Source organism: Homalodisca vitripennis, chromosome 4 (genome assembly GCF_021130785.1).
Source record: "Homalodisca vitripennis isolate AUS2020 chromosome 4, UT_GWSS_2.1, whole genome shotgun sequence".
Taxonomy (NCBI): Eukaryota; Metazoa; Arthropoda; class Insecta; order Hemiptera; family Cicadellidae; genus Homalodisca; species Homalodisca vitripennis.
This window is the reverse complement of record NC_060210.1, coordinates 145,452,770-145,469,348: the sequence shown is the minus strand read 5'-3', so window position 1 is coordinate 145,469,348 and position 16,579 is coordinate 145,452,770. Positions and strand designations below refer to the sequence as shown.

General features: G+C 31.7%; 2 protein-coding genes across 4 annotated transcripts in view; both read left to right on the top strand.

The window, feature by feature from the left end:
* Positions 1 to 16,579, top strand: part of LOC124360261 (adenosine kinase 2-like) — a 44,681-nt gene that overhangs the window by 6,361 nt on the left and 21,741 nt on the right. For all 3 annotated transcript variants that reach the window (XM_046813705.1, XM_046813707.1, XM_046813706.1), the window contains exons 2-4: positions 796 to 1,003; positions 1,905 to 2,040; positions 6,575 to 6,720. In XM_046813705.1, the coding sequence (XP_046669661.1) occupies positions 796 to 1,003; positions 1,905 to 2,040; positions 6,575 to 6,720 (490 nt within the window). The remainder of the gene's footprint in view (positions 1 to 795; positions 1,004 to 1,904; positions 2,041 to 6,574; positions 6,721 to 16,579) is intronic.
* On the top strand, positions 12,298 to 15,260 carry LOC124360260. Its single transcript, XM_046813702.1, has one exon. The coding sequence runs from the start codon at positions 12,690 to 12,692 to the stop codon at positions 14,130 to 14,132; it is 1,443 nt and encodes a 480-aa protein (XP_046669658.1). The 5' UTR covers positions 12,298 to 12,689; the 3' UTR covers positions 14,133 to 15,260.

Genomic DNA, 16,579 nt, shown 5'->3' with positions numbered 1-16,579 from the left:
CTGTCTAGTGAAAGCTCCATGCTCAACAACTGAAACCTGTAGACCAGATGATTAATAACACAATAATGTTTCTCATAGGCTAGTGACCTTTGTCTCTTTAAAACCTTCCTGCTGACTGGAAAAACACACCAAGTACAGATTCATAAGTAATCAGAGAAAGTGACTCATAAGTATTATTCATTGTAATAAAAACTGGTAAATTTGTAGGCCTACTATGAAACCAGCTTAAAAAATAAATTGTTTATTTTATTTTAATTGAACATTTAAAAAATGCTAAAAAATTAGTGTAACACATTTTGTGGCAAGAACCATGTTAAAATTACATTGTTGAAACATCAGTAAATTTTCAATACTAAAAATGCTCTATTTTCTGATAGAATAATTCCTTTGAGATGCGGTTTGTGGCATTCAATTCAGTAAGCTATTACCTTTAAAATTATGTATCACAAGGTATAGGCTTCCATTAAGAATATTCACGATACCCTCGGCCAGGACGTCCCCCGTTGGTGTGACATAACAAAACATTGTTCCAAAAAGTAGATGCCCAATCTCTATCACGATTGTAAGAGGTTTCAAATTTATATTTAAATTATTAAAGGATATATTTGGGTGTTTCCAGACATAATATACACCCTGTATATATATATATATATATATATATATATATATATATATATATATATATATATAGTACATCTTTAAAGAATGTTTGGAATGATCACCAGATAACCATTTATCACCAAAAGCTAATCATGTGTTATATCAATAGCTCTTACATGTTATATTGTGTTTCAGAAAAGGAATGATTGTAGGCATGGGAAACTCCATGCTAGATCTTATTGGCCATGTCAGTGAAGATGTCCTCGATAAGTACAAATTAGTAGCAAACAATGGTTACCTGGCGGCAGAGGAACATATGCCACTTTTTCAGGAATTAATGGAAAAATACAATGCAAAGTTTGTTGTTGGAGGATCTGTACAGAACACTTTTCGGGTCACTCAGGTAAATTATTTTATTTTTATAATTCAGCATATATATAAAAACAAAAATTTTGTTTTTAGTATAGATGTATAAAACAGAATAATAAACAACACAAACAGAATTATAATTTTTTTAACCCTTAAAATCGTGAAGAAGATTTAGCCTGAGTACAATTAACATGGGTATAGAGATTTTTAAAATTCTGGTTTTGTTAACATTGTATTTATTTTCTGTTGCTTGGAAAAAGACATAGTGAATAATGAAAAACAAAAATATGTTTTAATACTCTACCGGTACTGGCAGCCGCGTTCTACAAGTAAGAATGCAGTACGATTAGGCTATATCCACAAGCCATGCTATGTACCATCAGATGATAGAGCAATAAAGCAAAGCACAGGTTATTAATTTATTTTACATGTGACGTGCATTCCAGTTTGCTTTCCGACGGTCATAAATCAATACATTACACATTCGCAGCACTTTTGTGAATTGCAATCTACACAATAAATGAAAATAAGACAATACAGATTTTTCTGTAAGCCGTGAGTAGTGCTATACCAATGGTACTTACATATCCGTATGCCATGATTTTTAAGGGTTAAAATTTTAAAATGATTTGTATTCTGATAATTTTTTAACTGACTTATTTGCATGAGTTTATGTATGGTAAGAGGTAAATTGGTTAAACTGAATAAAATCTTCCCTAATTTCTCTGTTACTTTAGATTTTGTAAAAATCCATAGGCTTATAAATAGTAAGAGGTAGTTAAAACACCATTTAAATAATATTGAGCCATAGTTATTTAATCAATTTGATAAAGCCGTTATAGTCTTATTTAGTCTAAAACTAAATGTGTACTGTAACTTGATATTTCCTACTTCTAGCAAGATTATCTAATTAATTCGATGTTTTCATTCCTCAGTGGGTTTTAAATGTGCCTAAAGTATGCACCATATTTGGAGGTATAGGATGTGACCAGGAGGGAAAGGTGCTTGTCAGCAAGGCGGAAGCGGACGGAGTGGACACACAGTATCAGTACATCAATGGAACTCCAACAGGTGGGGAGATATCACTGTTTAAAGTTTGTCATGTTTTCAATCTTTTGTAATGAAATGAACTCTTTGGAAGGAATTCTTAAATGTTAATAGATTATATTACTACATTTATAACTGGACTCCATTGTTGTATTATTTAGCAACATATATATCTGTATGATATAACAGCCTTACTGATACCAAACAAAACTTAACATAATAATTATACTTATAAATGTCTTAGAAGTTTCATAGTCAACAAAATCACTAATAATTTTGAGAATTATTAACAGCATGTAATTGGTAGCAATTTATATAACGTATGTGTGGTTTTGTATGTGTATGTAATTCAAACTAATTTGTTTTAGTATCTCCAACAACTATATTTGAAAATATAGGGTTACTAATAAAGAATGGTACGGTACAAAAATAAAGTTAATTCTTTTGCAGATAATGAGTCACAAAATCATGAAAATAGCATAAAAAAATTTTTATACTAACAAGTTTAAATACAATTACATAATTGTAATATGCTCTACAAATGCTTGATTGGAGTGCCTTTAGTTACTCTGCAAATATTCAGGTGGCATTTAAGAATGCTGCAAAACTAGAAGGTTAGTACTTTTGTTTGCATGAAGTGAAACAGCTGTTTATTGCAACAATTTATAAGTGCATGTTTTTAAGATTGTTTTGATAAGTTTATGTTTTTTTTTTTGTCATGGTTACTGGATGGACCAGCACTGTTTATCAGGTTTTATGTTAGGAGTTCACCGGAACTAATATTGTCCTAGTTTGTATTGTTCTAAACATGCAAAGCATTTCACCTGGAAATAAAGTAACCTTATTTTTGCACAATTCATTTCTTTAAATCCTGTACAAAAATAATGGCCTTGCATTTCAGATTATGAGTATTTTGAGAAGCATAAGACATCATCTCAACCAAGTGGCAAAATTCATTATTTATTTTTACTATACAAAAGCAGAAAAGTGTTAAAATATTGGTAATATTTTCATAAATGTTCCTAATTTCTTTCTATCTTCCTTGATTTCAAATTGATAGATACTTAACTCTAGAAGTGGCAAGCGCTCTAGGTATATACGGCACGGTCGGCCGTCGTCAAGTGGCAGCGCCGGAATTCCGGCCCGATTACGTAGCGTCGCATTACGTTATTTTTGAAGGAGTAAATATAATCTGATTGTGATAAAAATCATGTATTTGGAAAGATGAAGAATCATACTTTACAATGATAATGTATTTTATTAGGTTTTATACTACTTACAGATATCCTCTATGGATATATATAAAAAGTTGTGCAGCAGACATTTGGCCCGCCCGCACAACATTTGTTTACTTTCTTGTGTTGTTCCAAGTCCATAGTTTGGAGTTTATTTCAGCTAGTTATTACTTATGAGCTAAATAATAGTATATTACACATATTTTTGTAAATAATTTGTGATAAAATGAGTGAAATCTTTAGAGATAGATCAAGTGACTTGAGAGAACTGCTATTCTGAACTGCTTAAGGAGCTGAATTCTACACTTGTATATATTGTAAATATAGGTATGTAACATCAATGCGTTTTATATTTATTTTTTAGTTGATTTATAAACAAAATGATTCATAAAAATGGTTTTAGGGTATTGAATGCATTATATGTCAACATGTATATATCGGCTTTATGTCTTACCCCTGTGCATAAAAAATAAGTGCGTTGGTAAATTTCCGTAAAAAAAAACATGAAAAGTGTACATATGGATTTTAAAAGTCATATAAACTATATATTTCTGATATCACCAGTAAATTCTAGATAAAATGTATATATTAGAATTGTTTTTTTTATACGCTTGAAGTCAAGTACAAAATGGAATCCGAGGATAAAATTTAATTTTTTTACTTTTTGGAATCTTTTTGCCGCTTTAAAAATTTATGACAAGAAAAAAAATAGTTTTTTTGTAGAACATGTTTTTCTGTGTTCTTTTATAAAAATATGATGTATAATATGTTAAGTTTGGAGCATTAGTTGAGGTAGTAATATATATTAGAAAAATACACAAACAGTTGGCCTAAAACACCCTGCCACTACAGAGAATTTACAATGCCACCTCTAGGGTTAAATCTTAAAATTTTTAACCGAATATGAGATTAAAAACATTTAGAATCCTTATTGCAACAAAATTGTAATAGCTTGTAAAATTAATTAATATAATACATAATTGGAAATTTCAGGGTGAAGGCTGAACTGTTTATGAAATCCACATTTACATCTACTGCTGGCAGTGATATTTTCGTGTCATATCCATCTCCATTTACAATTCATACTAAAAGGTGGAAACTACTAACCCATCAGAAATGCTACTCAAGTTTAATCTCAATAAATATACCATATTCCAGCAATCACAGGTAATTTATTTTAGATTTTACTGTTTTGAAGACTTCTGTGTTCCCATGAAATATTTATAATGCAAGTGCTTTTCTCTAACACAATATCACACTTTTTTTGCAATGAGCCTATTACTTTTTCTTTATTGTATTATTTGCATTTTGGTATATATTCTTTCTAGTTCTCTCTGCATGAGTAATAACATCAGTAGTGTGGTGTGTGTAACTCTTTTGTGTACTATCCTACTGACTACTGTCCGCCTGGCCGAAATCGTTTGTGCGTGTTAGGCCTACCATTTGTGATGTATGTGTGTTACTTATTTATTTTTTTGTCTTGTGTATTAATTATTTTTTAATTTTTAAACTTTTACAAACTCATGTGGAGTTGTTTTAACTACCTGAGGATGGAAAAGTAGTTCTGAAACGTGTAGTGGACATCTACAAAATGTAGGAACTGTTTGACAAGTTATAATAAATAACATATTTTGAGTTAATTACTCAGTTCCGGGGATATAGATCTTGAATATTGATAACTCTTACGTTGTGTTCTGTTTGGTTTATATATCTTATAATTTCAAGACAACCTTTCAGCCATATAGTAAAAATAACAATTTCATTACTGTTATCCGATAATTTTTAGTCATTTTTATCTTATAAGTTTTGATATCCTCATAGGGCCACCTTGTAAAATTTTTGGATGTGTACAATTTATAACCATCTATAATACAAGCAGTCACGATATCTGCCATAATTGATCCACACGAAAACTAGATTTGGAAGTAATATTTATAAATGTCTTAGATGAGTTCTTTAAACAGCTCCATTTATTAAATTGTTGTAAAATGGTAGTCATTTGTGGTGTGTTAAATATCTCCTCAATTATCTCCTCCTTTATTATTCAATTGGCTTCCAGATTCTATGGAAATTTATTATATTATATATATGTATAGTTGTTATTACAGTGATTAAACAATTTTATATTGTAGATCAGAGGGAACATGGTTTTTAATTTCAAGCAATATAAAAGTGTTTGTTCTTTCACATTTTTTATTGAGACTAATCTTTTAACATGGGAATTTTGACAAGACGCCTACTGCCAGCTGTGGAGCTAATCAGCTTACTCTCACTGATATAATGAGTCAGCGATCTGGTCACTATCATTTGCTGTTTTTACATGGTTAGTTTTTAAACTGAAGTAAAAAATCACTGTCTAAAATGATAGGAACACTTATTTACATAACCATTGTTTTATCACTGTTTACATAATATGACATAATGAACTCATAATTAGATTAGATGTCACACTAGTAGCACAGTATGTGCACTTACAGAACATTTCAAATTGTTTAACCTTATACTCCATACTTACTAAAACACTGATATTTTATCAGTGGTAATGAAAACAATGTAAACCTGAAAACAATGTAAAAAAGAACAATTGAAGAAAACAAACAAAATGTTGAGTCAATTGAAAAAAAGAGTGATTTGTCCTAGTGGGATAAGTAACTGCTCAAAATAGTTCTGGATATGATTACTGACCATACAAAAATTTGTTGTTCATGTGAAACTACACTGAAGCGTTATAGTTTCTAAGCGCTGGTTATTCAAAAATCTCAGGCACAACATTAAATTTAGCTATTAAATAACTTAAATAGAAATTGAAAAATGTTTTAGAATTCTTCAATTTATTATAGAATCTTTTTCTTGAAAGTTTTATTATAACTAGTAGGCTAATTTTTCAAGATTAGTGGTCATGCAATGTTCAAAAATGTATACAGTAACTTATTATACAAATAATGCATACAAATCAGTTAAAAGAGGAAATGCAATATTTATCTATCTTAATTCTCTTTATCTAGTATGGAGATAATACTTGTAAAGTTCCAAATAAGGTTTGTTTTTAACCAGCCCCATTTATTTCAAAATTTTAGTTTGCTCATTATTGTAGATAAAAAATATAGTGTTTTGAAAACTGTATACTTTTAGAAATTACACCTGAACCACCACCATTGATAATAATTAATTATATTTAGTTATTATGGGCTTCAACAAGTTTTCAAATAATCTATTGACATGTCCCTCAAATAATATGTAGAACAAGGTATTTGTTTATTAATTATGGATTAATATACTCGTAATATAGCAATTCATAAAAATATAATTACTAAAATTTCTAGGTATCTGTGCTGTGCTTTTGACAAAAAATGGAGCAGAAAGAACATTGGTCGCTAACCTGTCAGCAGCAAGTTGCTTTACAATCGATCACCTTCAAAAGGAAGAAAACCACAACAGGCTGCAGGTAGCAGATGTGGTTTATGTAGCGGTGAGTAAGCTTTTAACATTAGTAAAGTACTATGAAGTGTATTAATGTTGTCAGGCCCGTATTTAGACACATACTATTATGTGTTCAAGCACAGGGTGGCAAGATTTGGGGTTGCAATGTTTTTAATTTTATTTTTCAAGCTCGGTATAAAATATTTACAAGCCAATAAAATAATTATAAGTTATGTTATATTATTCATGAGTGATGCCATCATAAGGTTGTCTGAATGAGAGCGGCGCTTCTTAATGTAGGTTTGTGTATATCAAAAAGATATTGTTCTAGAGTGAATCGGCTGCTGCGCCGACGCCTACCTCTCTAGTCTGACGTTAGATTGTGTGTAAGTACCATGTGCCAATCCGCTATCTGCCTGCCCCCGTCTTTTGCACTGTCTTTGCCACTCCACCTCTCCCATTACCAGCTTTGCCTAATTACCCACATTCTCGTACAATTCTTTTTAGTTATTTTCTGATAGTTGAGTGATGATGTACGTGTTTTCTTTTTTTTTTTTTTTTTTTTTTTTTTTTTTTATGAATAATATTAAAGTGAAATGGATAGGAGGAAAAGACTACATGGGTCAGCATATATAGATGAATTTCGGAAGAAAAGAATCAATGGGAAGATGGCTCTCTTAAAAAAAGTGAGAAAATTGAACTTTGCAGCTGCACCAAAACTGAAGAATTAAGGAGACATATAAGTGATAATGATAGTAATATTAAAACTTGTACTGGTGGTACTAACACTGACAATAGTAGAAATTACTTTACTGATGTACAAGATGTGTTTTTAAGTAAGGTCTATTTGAACATAAGTACACAACAAAAGGTTATTTTAAAAAAGTGAATTAATATTTAGAAAATACATATGAGGTGTGTTCAAAAAGTATCGCGAATTTTGTGTATTTTCAAAAATTATTTATTTATTCAAGGATATCTATTTTGTCCCCTTCAAAGTAATCCCCCTGGGATATTATACACTTGTGCCAACGTTTTTTCCAATCTTCGAAGCACTTCAAAAAATCATTATTTTGTATCTTGTTCAGCTCCTCTTTCGATGCCGTCTCTATCTCGTCAATCATTCGTTTTCATGGGCTTCTTCAGTTTCGGGAACAAGAAAAAGTCACAGGGAGCCAGATCTGGGGAATACGGTGGCTGCGGTATCATTAATGTGTTGTTTTTTTGCCAAGAAGTCGCGTACAAGCAGAATTTGTTTTTCCACAAATCCGGGCGTATCTGGCGGATCGCTTCGCACAAATTGCGCATAACTTGCAGTAATATTCCTTATTCACCATTCTACCTTGTGGCAAGAACTCATGATGCATCACGCCCCTGCAATCGAAGAAAACTGTAAGCAAAACTTTCACATTCGACCGAACTTTGTGTTTTTTTTTTGTCTTGCTTCATGCTGCAGCTTCCATTGAGATGATTGAGGTTTGGTTTCCACGTCATAACCATAAACCCACGATTCGTCACCAGTTATGACCCTCTGGAGCAAATTCGGGTTGTCGCGGACAGATTCCAACATCTCATTAGCAATGTTCATGTGATGCTGTTTTTGATCGAAATTGAGCAATTTTGGTACGAATTTTGCGGCGACCCGTCTCATGCCCAAATTATTGATTAAAATCGAATGGCATGAGCCAATCGATATGCCTAGGTCCTCGGCAATTTCTCTAACGGTGATTCGACGATTGGCCAATACCATTTTCAACTTTTTTGTCAGTTGTTGAAGTGCTCAGGCGTCCGGCACGCTTTTCGTCGTTCACATCTTCTTGGCCTTCTGAAAACATTTTGTACCGATAAACGTTGCTTTTGTCCAAAGTAGCTTCTCCGTATGCCACAGTCAACATTCGGAATGCATCCGCGCACTTAATTTCGTTTTTCACACAAAATTTGATACAGGTTCTTTGTTCAATTTTTTTTGAATAGGTAAAAATCGAAGACGAACCAAAACGCGTGCAAGCAAAGCAGCTGTCAACAATTAACTGAACATTCAAAAAGGCCAAAATTGTCAACATAAGTGAGAGACATATGTACCAACATAACGCCACAAAAAAATCAAAATTGTAATGTACGTTACCCGCGAAAATTCAAAATTCGCGATACTTTTTTAACACACCTCGTACTTCACTCTATTTTTTGACATAGTTACCAAGTTTGTTCAAACACTTATCATATCTCTAACTAATTTTAAAATGCCCTCTTCATAAAAACTTGTCACCTGCTCCGATAACCTAGAGTTCACTTCCGTTTTCATTTTGTCGTCATCATTGTAACGATTGCTAGTGAGGTGTTGTTTGAGGTGCAGGAACAGCTTGGCACAAGATCAGGACTGTAGGGTGGGTGATCAAAATCTTTCCAGACAAAACTGTCCAATATAATCTGGTCTGACGTGCAGTGTGATGTCTTGCATTGTCATGGAGAAGGACAATTATTCCCTTTATTAGCATGCTGTGTGTTTTGTTTTGAATTGCTCTTTGTAGTTTTTTCAGGATTCGGCAGTATGCTTCTGCATTGATTGTGGTTCCTCATTGCATGATGTCGACCAATAAAACAACATGCCTATCCCAAAACACAGATGCCATGATTTTGCACTGGGACAGGGTCTGTTTGACTTTTATCTTTACAGACGAGTGTGTGTCTCCATTCCATGCTCTATTGCTCTGATTCGGGTGTGATATGCGAAACCCATGTTTCATTTCCAGTTATGATCTGACTCAAGAAGCTGTTACCTTGATTGTGATAACGATTTAAGAACGAGATCGCACACTCAAATCTTTGGTTTTTTTGGAAATAAATGCACAAATTTAACTAATCTATACAAATAGACACATAAGAAGATTATTGCAATAGGCAGAATTGTAAGGAAGGTATCTAAATCAACAAAATTACACATAAAGTAATTTATTACTGTTTTTTTTTCCTTTCTTTAACAAATAGCTCACATACACATAGCACATTCATGCCTATATATAATAAGTGTACCATTATTCGTTCACCATCACCCTCCCTGTACGACCCAACCCTTTCCGACATCATCCACCAGTCAGGAATCATTTAGTCATCACAATCATTAATCACTGTTAGGAGTTTCAGGACACAACGGGAACACAGTTTCCTAAAATTTAGGTGTTCAGAAACAATGTTATAAAGCACTGATGTCGACACATTAGGAATTTGTTTGAAAGCCCTGTTGTGAAGCGCCTGTTCTCACGAATCTTTGCTTCAACTGAAGCCACCAAATCGTCTGTAACCAAATAAGGACTACTGGAGTTGTCCTCATCATGGACATTGTCATGGCCATCTTTGAATTGTTGTACCCACTTACTCACTTTGTTTTCGCTTATAAAAGTATCACTATACATTTTCAAATCTGTCGATGAATTTTTGTAGGAGGCAGATTTCTTGCTGACAAAAACTATATCACTTAGCAAACCTCATATGCGGTGGGCGAGTTGATAATCTTAAACATTTTGAAACCACAGAACAGACCATACAGGTTAGCTACAGAGCTGAAACTGAGCACAGTTGTTCCCGAGACGTACTGGTACAGGACGCACACACTCGTTGCGGTATGCGTGCGAACTACTAGTGGCTACAAAAAAAACTGACCTTATTATTAAAACACTGACCTTTTGTAGGACACGGTATACTTACTTTGCCGTGTATTTTTATCTTTCAATGTTTGGTACATGTAAAGGAAAATCTCAATGTTTTTAACCTGAGAAGTGTCGCTCATAATTATAATACAAGGTACCAAGATCTTCTAGATTTAAGATATGTTAGACTCACCAAAACCCAGCAAATGTATTTGTATATTGGGAAAAAGCTCTTCAATAAGTTACCATTAGGCTGTAGAGATATTACGTGTAAAGTTTTTAAAAATGTTGTTTTAAGATGGCTTAAGAAAAAAGCTTTTTATTCTGTTGATGAGATGTTATCAGGCAGTATTGACATTGTATTTTAATTTAGTTTTTTATGTTTTCTGACATGTACTTATGACCATAAGTGCTAAACCTAGTATTATCTAATTTCTAATTTCTTTGACTTTGTCATGGCATTGTAATGTGGGACGACAATAAAATGATTCTTGATTCTAAACACGCCTCGTATTCTTAATAGTTGCAACTCAGATATGTCAGATGTAAATAAATAGGCCTAACTAATTGTGAGTTTTATTTCCATGTTTAATCATGCAAACTTTAGAACTAACAGTGAATTATTGAATAAGTATTATTATATTTTATAGAAACCCAAGACGTACTAAATATGTTAATATATAGATTAGTCCCTTATGTGTGAGGTGTAAATTGATGTATGTGTCCACTGACTGGTGGATGATGGGAAGGGTTGGGTTGAACAGGGAGGATGATGGTGAACGACTAATGGCACACTTATTATATATACGCATGAATGTGCTATGTGTATGTGGGCTATTTGTTAAAGAAAGGAACAAAACAGTAATACATTAATTTATGTGTAATTTTGTAGATTTAGATACCTTCCTTAGAATTCTGCCTATTGCAATAATCTTCTTGTGTGTCTATTTGTATAGATTAGTTAAATTTGTGCATTTCCTGTAGGATATAAAAGGTCCGCATCATGAGATGCCGTTGTATATTTATTGAACGACATGTGCTGATTTTTTATGCACTACCTTGTAGTCAGCTGTACATTGTTCTAAGGAATTTAGAGATATTTAAACACAAGAAGTATGAAAGATATGAAAGAGACATTAAAAATATTGCAGATTTTGGAATTACATATTTATTCATAATGTAATTTATTTAAATAAATAAGTTCTATTCCTTTTATATCCACTGGTAAAATTTATTGTAGTGCATCAAAATTCATATGTGGTTTACCTAATATGCATTTGTCCTGCCTGATTGATTTATTTTTATAAAAATCAGGTACTAACCCCATTGGTTACACGCAATCTTTCACAGCTGCCGTCATGTACCCAATCGGGTACACACTGGATTTATAAATCATGTCCTGCACCCGATTGCTATGCATTTCCTTCTGATTTTTAAAAATTTTTTGCCTGTTTTGGTGGTTTGTAAAATATGAGTTTGCACGTAAAGAAGTACCTGAGACTATCTTGTGGCCTGTCAGATGCACGATTGCTTAATTATTTAGGAAATAAATTGTTTAGGTACCTCTTGATGTACATAGGTAAACATTGAAAAACATAATGAAATAATTTGTTGTGCAAAATTGCCAACTCTACATAGTTTTTTTGTCATACTTACGTGTTAAATATAAGAAAAAACTATTAATCTTTTGCTGTTATTATTGAAAAACTTGATGCATATAAAAATAGTTTGGAAATTAGCCATCATCTTGAACTAGTTAATATTTTTTGTATATTTAAAAATTAGATAAAACACGTGTCATATGTGAAATGAAAGCCTGTTAGTTTATCATGTTTTTAACCACACTTCGCTTAAACTTAGGCCTAATGTCTACAGCAAATAGTTATACTAAATATTTCAAACTTATATTATAATAATATTAATCCTATACAAAAATATTTTAAAAGAATTAAATGCTAGAATTTATTCAATAGTTCATCCCTTAATTTACTAAGTAGGTAAAATATATGATTATGTAAATGACAATCAGTTACCATTTCAATAAGACATCGAGTCATTTTTTAAATACTAGTTACTCACCACACCCAGTTTTTGTTGAACCTAAAGCTAAATTTGCTCTATGAATTTAACAGAGTTTGACAGAAATTAAATGAATGCATAAACTTCTGAATCATGCAAGCCATAGTGGACAGAGTATAAAATGTGGGAACCTCTTTCTGTTACTATCACACAGTTATCAGATGAAGATGAATTTATTAGATAAGCACATTTATTTAAATCTTGATGATGTTTATTAAGAAGACTTTAAGCATGAAAACTCATAATTATTTAAAATGTAATTTAAGTGTATACATAGTGAATAAAATCACTTTGAATGCTTTTTAGGTGTGATAATGCATTAGAAAAGAAGTTTTTAAAACATTTTTTTTATTTTTGCAATATGGCTAATATCTACTTAGTGTTCATTTCAATGATGATTGTTACTCCGAGCAGTTATTGCATCACCATGTTGGAGCCAGCTGATATTTTTAAGATTCGAGGATCTCCTGAATTTATTGACAAAACAATGTTGATCAAAGAGTTTATTAATAATGCAGACACTCTCATACTTGCAGCCCCAGATGGGTTTGGTAAGTCCACAAATTTAGACATGATCAGAGTGTTTCTTAGTAAAACTGTGGATAAAAAACAAGCAGAAGATGTTTTTAGGAATACAGAAATATACAAAGAAGAGGCACTTTTAAAGGCACACTTTAATAATCATCCAGTGATTCATTGTTCATTTAAGCCTAATTCTCCAGTAACCGATTACGAGACGATGCTAATGGCTTTTCGTAATGTTCTCCACCAGACTTTCCTTCAACACCAATATCTCACTGATAGTCCACATTTAACCAAAAATGACCTCAAAGAATTAAAAAGCTACACAGATGAGGACAAATATAAGACTTTAAAACCCATCCAGATTTCAGTGGGATTGTACGTACTATCCCAAATTCTTGAACGTCACCACGGGAAACAAGTAATACTTCTCATAGATGATTATGACAGTGTATTACTTGATAGTATATTCACCAAGAGTTTAGATATTGCTGAAGTCTTTGGTTTTTACAATGCCATTCTCAGTGGAGTACTTCTCCATAATGAACATGTCAACACTACGATCTTGACAGGTACCACTTGTGTATCCATGAAGCCGCTGGTAGATCTTGAAAATTTACAGTGTGTAAAATTTCTTCAGGATGAGACCTTCAAACTTTTCTTTGGGCTAACCGAAACAGAAGTTGATGATCTATTAGGGCGTGATGCTTTCAAGAAATTTCAGTTGCACCGGCAAGACATTAAAATGTGGTATGATGGTTACACAGATCCTGACCTTTCTATTCACATCTATAACACAAGGTCTGTCGTGAACTTCTTGAAGTCTGGTGATTTAAAGAGCTATTTGAACACCATTAAAGGTGAAAAGGCTTTTAAAGTGTTGCTTGAAGAGAAAGTTACTAAGCAGCTGTTTAGAGAATCTTCTCAAAATGTTATGATCGTTGTGCGTCATCTCACAGAAATTGATCAGTCCCACATGGAGGGATTGAAGAATATGATAATCCATCAGATCTGGAATGAAGATTTCTCTGACTTGTATGTTCATATTTTAATGGAGAAAGGTTACTTCACATTTGACACACCTTGGGAGAGATCAGGGTATAATTCCTCTCTTACTGTAAAGTTTCCCAATATTGAAGTCTGTGAAACAATTCGTCAGATAGTGCATTCAGTCATTGAGGAAGCAAAAAAGCACAGTTCTAATCTAATAGATTAGCAGTTATAATAGTAATGTAAACATAGTGTAAATAGTATATTGTGTGGATGTATCTGATCTTACTTACAATTATTGGAGTATACTATGAAACAATTCGTCAGATAGTACATTCAGTCATTGAGGAAGCAAAAAAGCACAGTTCTAATCTAATAGATTAGCAGTTATAATAGTAATGTAAACATAGTGTAAATAGTATATTGTGTGGATGTATCTGATCTTACTTACAATTATTGGAGTATATTATTTTACAAATGTGTTACTAATAGCACTTTTCCATTATAATTGTCTAATATAAATAGTATAAAATAGTTATTGTTGTGTAAATTGCTTTTTTTTAATTCTTATAAAGTCTTATGAAATATGATATTGTATTATAATTTAATATTTGAAATACTTAGCATTGTTTTGTAAAATCTAAATGAATTACAAGTAAAAATTTTAAATCAATTTTGATATTTTTCATAGTATATCATAGAAATCAATATATCTCCAATCAAACTTCCAGCATTTAGCGTATTAAAGCTGTTTAATTATTTGACTGAAACTAATGTTGTTTTGCATTGCTATATTTTTACACTGTACAGAAAATAGGATGGGGATAGGAGAGGAATTCAACTTTCAGTTGAACCCATTCCCTCAACTGAGCTAGTTGGGCAGTTGACCTAACCCCACTCAACACCTTCAATCAGAGGAGTCTTCCTTGAACTAGAAATGTAATTTGGACTTTCACAACTCTGTAAATTATTTACTTCATTATTAAATAAATTTTATTCCTGCTGAGTAATCCTCAGAACCTCCAAACAGTAATTCAGATGTAAAAAAAAAGAATTTGAAAAAAGACCACTTATGCTAGAAATCAGTTATTTTTAAATTAGCAAATGATTTAAAGAATTAAAATAGCTTAAAGAAATTCAAATCAAATTTAAAGGAGCATTTAATGAAATTGACATTATATTCACTTAAGAAGTATTTATGAGTTCCTTAAGTTACAACATTTAAATTTTAATACATTATTAAATCGTAAATTTTAATTCTAACATAGTTTTAGTTTTTTAGTTAAAAAAATGATGCTATTTCATGTACCATCTGAACACAGATAAATAAAGAGAATTTTGATTTGATTTGAGATCACAGGTTTCTAACTAGAAAAGATGTGATTGATCCCACACCAAGGAAATATTTGTACGCTGTCACAGTGTTTAAATTTATTAAGTACTCTATGCAACTAAGAACTCTTAATACATTTTACAATTGTGTAAAATAACAAGCATGCATAAGTATATTATAAAATATATAGCCTGTAAATATCTATACAGCTTGTAAACATTTTTTACTAGTATTTTAGTGATATCTGTCATGATATGTAGCCTACACTTTCAAGAATAATGTGTAAAAAGATTCATGAAAAATCTTAAATAAGGAAAAATTATGTCTCTGAAGTTATATTTGTAAACACTTATTTGTTTAGGCCATCAACCAGCAACGTGATTGATCAAAAAGATATTCTGGAAGTGGTGGGTCTGTCTGTTTCTTAGCAACATTGTCATTTTCGCCAGACTGTTGAATCTCAGCAATTGAGTTTTGAATCTGAATCTTTTTATGAGATCATTGGATTTGAGATTTGGCATCAACACATCATGAAAAATATATATTCTTTTCATTAGCTTGCAACTTACTGGATTTTCCTTTTAGTTTGCTTATTATCACTGCATGTCTACTAGGTCTATGCACAGATGTCAGCTGTTCAACGTTAAACAAACAGACAATAAAATTGCTAGTTTTTGTTTACCTTATAAATTGCAAGTTTTATATGTCCTCGATAAAATTATAATATTTATGTTTTTCTTTTATTATGGATAGAGGTGTTTTGAAAATGGTTTCTAACATTTTACGATTAAAATACATATTATCAATAATACAAATATATGCCCATATTTTTGAAATGAAAGGCATATAACTAATTACTTTTGTTACTAAAGAACAGTAATTAAATTCTTTTGAGACAGTATTACCTCAACATGGTAATGGTATGTCTAGTACTAGCAGTAGTATAATGACACTGAGGATAATACTGACACATATTTTTTCTTTGTTGTCACCATTTATGGTTAGTTACGGAATTTTTATTACTTCATTTGTTGTTTTTTACTTCAACTTCTAATTACAAAAATGTCAAACACAGGAAGATTACAATAATATTGGATAAAACAGTTTGTTTTCCACACCATGAAATTAGCCAACTGCTATTGTCATATCCTCTTTTTAGGTGCTTGTATAAGTTCAAGTTTGATACTAAATGGACTGGCATTGAAATATTCTGTGTCTGGATTTCTAAATTATATGCATAAATCGTTAAATGCAATAGTAATTAACACAAACATAATATTAGCTAACAGTCTACCTTCTTTACCAAAATCAAGAAGTGCATAGACATGAATTATCGAAAT

Coding starts and splice junctions, on each gene's coding strand:
- LOC124360260 (XM_046813702.1), top strand. CDS start 12,690: ATGCTTTTTAGGTGTGATAATGCATTAGAAAAGAAGTTTTTAAAACAT.